Consider the following 5,288-nt stretch of genomic DNA (forward strand, 5'->3'; position numbering starts at 1 on the left):
TCTAGAGTCAGTGAGTCACACGCTCACTCTTCTGCACGAGTAATATTTGTGTTCTTATATATCCTATAGAAGGCTGAATATATAAAATCGTCTTGGAAGGGTGAAAGAAAATGAAGAGGGATTTTTTTTAACAATATAATAGATAGAAGGCCACAAGTACATGTTGCTCGTAGTGCAGCATATTTGCTTGTGTAAGCATCTAGGTTTGGGAGGCAACAGGAGAAAATCATCCCAGCATAGGAACAGACCTTGAAGTTGAGCCCCTAGAACAGTCATGAATTAGCTGTGCTGGTCTCTCGAAGCCAACTTGTTTAGCCTTGCGTCAGTAGCTCCTGGAACAAAGGGATGGCCATTTCTAGATGAACCAAGCTTTATTAATGAAGTTTTATTTGGCCTCTATAACGAGCCAACGAAACAGTCACTATAAACTTGTGTGATTTATTTGACTACATGTTTGTGCTATCTATTATCTTAGTAGTTGATCAAGGAAAGAAGGTTTTGCGCCAATTCATAAGATCTAGAAATTGCCTTGTTAGACATAGAAAATAAAATCAAAATATCCATTTCAATGCTGATTAATTATCCGCCACCACTATCATTGCTAGAAACTAATGTAAAATGCCCTTGTACCTATTTATATCTTACCTGCCTATGCCATTTTTAAAGATAACAAATAAAGCTATCTTTGTTGCAGCTTATACATTAAAGAGTTGAAAAGTTGACATCAAAAAGTTTCAAGAAGACCTTTCATATATTGTAATATGAAAAATAGAAATAGACAACGTTCACACAAGAGATTAGAAATAAAAAGCATCAATAGATAAAAGTAAAGGAGGGAACGCCCGATACAAGATAGTGATCAAACTATTCATATCTTGCAAAAGAAAAATATAAATAGTTTGTTCTCTCTTTCTCCAAGAAGATGTAGATAGGCTACCCTTAATCTCTTGGCACACTTGAAAAAATCACCTAACCTTTATTCCTTGTTGTTGTTATCTTGATACGGTGAGTGGAAATAGATACAAGTGAAAAATTGGGCCCGGCAACAGTTCACGAAGTTTACTGATCAAATAGTTTACGGTTTTAATTTACCAAAACATAGATCGTTTTACATCTGCGTGGTAGATATTCAGTAAAAATACGTTGCTTGAAAATAAATGTGAATAGGTCAAACTCGTAAAAGGTCCAGTGAGAGCAGACGACAAGCCCCAAGTTGTCATCGTCCTGGAATCTCCTCTCCCTAGCTAGTGTGCAACTGTGACTTTTATGATATCTTGTAGCAACTTGAGTCTCACAAACTAGTAGTGGTAAAAGCATCACTTGCATTAGTACTAGTTTAATTAGTTCCTCTACAGATGGCCCAATTAGCTATCCTGTCCGCGAGCACCAAACAAATCTTCTGCCCGTTCATACTCACCACTCAGCAAACGTACAGAGCGTGCAATAAAATAAGCAGCCTATCACGTTGTTCCTTGTGTACTCCTCCAGCAATCTCCTGCTACGCCACCACGCACACGGCACACGCCCAGCACATTCCTTGGGGTGAAAGGAGGACAATCTAGCTTGCCACACTTCCCAAATCCCAGCACGCACACGTCCCTAGCTTCACACTGACATCACTCCACTCTCTCCCTATCTCGTCCCGACCAGCAGGACCACTGGCCACCGGTTATAAAACCGATCGATCCCATACACCTTTACCCCATCCAGCATCCAGCAAGGCCATTCACAGCCACCAGCAACACACCAACAGCAAGGGAGTGAAGAAAGGGTGGCCCCCTAGCCTGCTTGTTAGCCATAATACTCATAGAGAAGCACGAGAGCACACAGCTGCACTCCAAAGGAGCAACCGATCGAGCAAGCTCTCTCACAAATCGCAATGGCCATTCCTTCTCCGTTGCATCCACTCGCCATCGTCGTCGTTGTCGCCGCCATGCTCGTCCTCCTTCCCTCCCCGTCCCTCGCCGGCGACGCCGACCTGCTCCAGGACATCTGCGTCGCGGATCTCACGTCCAGTATGTACCACGCGCGCAAGCTACCTCATTTCCTGCTTTTCCAGTTACTTCTTGGTATATAAACCAGTGCTAATTTGAGTACGTACGAGCCTACGTACGTGCAATGTACGTGCAGCCGTGAAGGTGAACGGGTTCGCCTGCAAGGCCGGCGCCGTAACATCGGACGATTTCTACTTCAAAGGCCTCGCCGTCGCCGGCAACACCAGCGCCACCCCCTACGGCTCCGTGGTCACCGCGGCCAACGTGGTCCAGGTGCCCGGCCTGAACACGCTGGGCGTCTCCCTCTCCCGGATCGACTACGCGCCGGGCGGGGTGAACCCGCCGCACACGCACCCGCGCGCCACGGAGATGGTGTTCGTGCTGCAGGGCACGCTGGACGTGGGCTTCGTCACCGCAGCCGGCAACCGGCTCGTCGCCAAGATCCTGGCGGCGGGCGACGTGTTCGTGTTCCCGCGCGGGCTGGTCCACTTCCAGCGGAACGCCGGGGACGCGCCCGCCGCCGTCGTCGCGGCGTTCAACAGCCAGCTGCCTGGGACGCAGTCGCTCGCCGCGGCGGTGTTCGCGGCCGAGCCCGAGGTGCCGGACGCCGTGCTGACGAAGGCGTTCCAGGTCGGTACCAAGGAGGTGGAGAAAATCAAGGCTAGACTTGCACCCAAAAAGGGCTGAAGATTGTGTACTTCGGATGCTCCTTTTTTTTCTGATTATGACTTGGTTGGTTCACTGTATCTCCACTAATAAACCACTCTGCAGTTGTTCATCATTCCTGATTTAGTCATTTGATGACTGATTAATTATGGTGACAGTGTTTGTTATGTATGATCCTTCAGCTCCTGCCTTTTATCGATCGAGTCCTCGCTTTTGTGTCCTGCATCTGCATTGGATGTGATGGATGCAGAGAAAAGGAAGAAAGGTCCTTTTTGATCCATGGAATCTGCAAAAGTGAGCAAAAAAAAATGAAGGAATGATTGTTGTGACGAACAAAAGTCCCTCCCTCGGCCCCCTTGTTGTACGACGGTAAATGGGACGATGGGCTATTCCTGTTTCAATTCAAACATGACGGATTCTCTTACTACAGTAGTAACCAAGAAGAGCATGCGCGCAGCGTGCGTGCGTGAATCGCAAAAGAAAAAAGGGCAAGTGGACAAGGGCAAGGTACCAAGCTTTTAGGGGAAAGCGTGCGTGTCGTAGGGACCATGGCAATTGCCAAGCGTGTAGTGGTGTAGTGATCAGTTGGTTTTTTTTCTCCTTTTATTTAAACTGTGCCACATGCAAATTAACAACACAGCACAGTCACTTTCGCGTCAAGAAATTTCCGTATCTGTGTGCCAGGTACCTACAACAGGGAACATTTTACTTGCGGTAATGCTGGATATTGGACGTCTGTCCGTCCGCACGATGCCGACAGTGAGCCACAATGTAGCCCGACAACCGCATCTTATCTGCCCATCCATTCGCCCCAACATTTTAAAAAAAGAGAAAAAAATTCACCTCACCACAGTGCCGCGACAGTGCTCTCCACCGCACTTCGCTTTCGACCATGCCTCCTTCTCCATCGTGCCTCCACTCCTGCCGGCCGACATCTCCTCCGCTCCAGAGCACAGCGGCCCGTCTTCCTTCCTCTCCACCGTGCCTCCCACCCATCGTGGGCTTCTCCAGCGTGCAGACCAGCCGCAGCCTTCTCCATGGGACCTGCCGCAACATTCCCCACCGGAGCAGCGAGCTCTGCGCCACCGACGAGCTTTACACCGATGAACTCCATGCGCCGACGGGTCTCCATTCCCAAGCAGCAAGGAGATGTTGCGCCGAAAGCGCATGTTGCAAACACATGTTTCAAGTATTTCAGATATTTCAGAGGTATGTTGCAAGTGTTTCATATGGATGTTGCATGTGCTGCAAGTGTTTTAGAGGCATATTGCAAGAGTTTGTTCAAAGTGTTTTATCTGTTTCAGACGTATGTTGCAAGCATTTTGATCTGGATGTTGCATATGTTTCACACATATGTTGCAAGAGTATGTTTCAAATGTTTCAGTTGTTTCATTTTTATGTTGCAGTAAGTGTTTTCATGTTGCAAGTATTTTATATGGATGTTACATATGTTTCACGCATATATTGCAAGTGTATGTTCCCAATATTTCATCTGCTTCAGACTTATGTTGCATTCAAGTGTTTCATGTTGTAAGTGTTTCGTCTTTCAGAGGTATGTTCAGAGAGTCATGGGGCATGGCCCGAGCACTGGTGGAAGGGGCGCGGCGAGCCGGGAGCCGACAGATGGGGCGCACGGCGCGCCTGGGTCCTATGAACGGGGTGTGCTCGTCCTCGTCCGGGCTCCGGGTTCCGCCCGCACGGAGAGAGGAGGGGTTATGGGGAAGGAGTGTCGGGCGCAGCCGGGGTGCACATGCGGGGCAAGGCGGATGGGAGCGGGGTACGCACGCGGGGTGGGCGAGGCACACAGCGAGACGGTGTAACGTCAGGCACACATGACGGAGGAGCCGGGGTGCGCATGCGGGGCTGGGGCAGCAAGCATGCGCGGGGCGTCCGAACTCGCTCATCTACTCTGAACGTCCGAGCGCTAGTATGTAATTCCCATTTACTTGAGATCACACCGTTCATCTAATTGATCATTTAACCGATTTAAAAGCCATGTAAACACTATACACGGTGATGCGCCATTTCCTTTTAATTAGACGTTTATCATCTTTAATTGATTGATTGTTTAGCGTGTTTAAGTGATGGTTTAGCTGAAATAATATCTAAAAGGTAGGAGGCCGACTGTTGATAGAGAAAGCACAATATGATTCATCTTAATAAATCAGAAACATATTTTTATATTTATATAAAAAAGAAAAACTATAGCATTTTCTGGCTTTCCTTTTACCAATTAAATTTTATTGGGCTACACCCTCTGCCGCCTAATGGGCTACAACATAACCACATCATGACCCAGCGTCCCAGCCCATATGAAAAAGGTCTCCAACAAGTCGGCCCTTAAGGCCCGTGTACATATGGAACTGTCTTGTATCCTAAAATGATATTCTTTTAATTTTCCTTTATGCCATATGTGATAACCATTGTAGCCTTGTAGGGAAATACTCCTATCCTACACCTTTCATTTTGAAAATTTTTGTCAGGATGGACGTTTGACCAAAAGTTACTCTACTAATATTTAATACATAACTCTTGTGAAACAAATTGATGTGTCAAAACATGGATGATTATAATTATGTATAACATATATTAATAAACTAATTATCGGTCAAAGTCTTTTCTAATGAA

General features: G+C 46.9%; 1 protein-coding gene across 1 annotated transcript; it reads left to right on the forward strand.

Annotated features, from left to right (window-relative positions):
* Positions 1 to 1,720: 1,720 nt before the first annotated feature.
* Positions 1,721 to 2,758, forward strand: LOC136545318 (germin-like protein 5-1). The gene is made up of 2 exons (XM_066537342.1): positions 1,721 to 2,015; positions 2,131 to 2,758. Exons 1-2 carry the CDS (start codon positions 1,880 to 1,882, stop codon positions 2,679 to 2,681), a joined length of 687 nt encoding a protein of 228 aa, XP_066393439.1. The 5' UTR covers positions 1,721 to 1,879; the 3' UTR covers positions 2,682 to 2,758.
* The last annotated feature ends 2,530 nt before the right edge of the window (positions 2,759 to 5,288 follow it).

This window comes from Miscanthus floridulus, chromosome 3, assembly GCF_019320115.1.
Source record: "Miscanthus floridulus cultivar M001 chromosome 3, ASM1932011v1, whole genome shotgun sequence".
In the NCBI taxonomy this organism is placed as follows: Eukaryota; Viridiplantae; Streptophyta; class Magnoliopsida; order Poales; family Poaceae; genus Miscanthus; species Miscanthus floridulus.

Coding starts and splice junctions, on each gene's coding strand:
- LOC136545318 (XM_066537342.1), top strand. CDS start 1,880: ATGGCCATTCCTTCTCCGTTGCATCCACTCGCCATCGTCGTCGTTGTC. Junction 2,016..2,130: donor CGTCGCGGATCTCACGTCCA/GTATGTACCACG, acceptor ATGTACGTGCAG/CCGTGAAGGTGAACGGGTTC.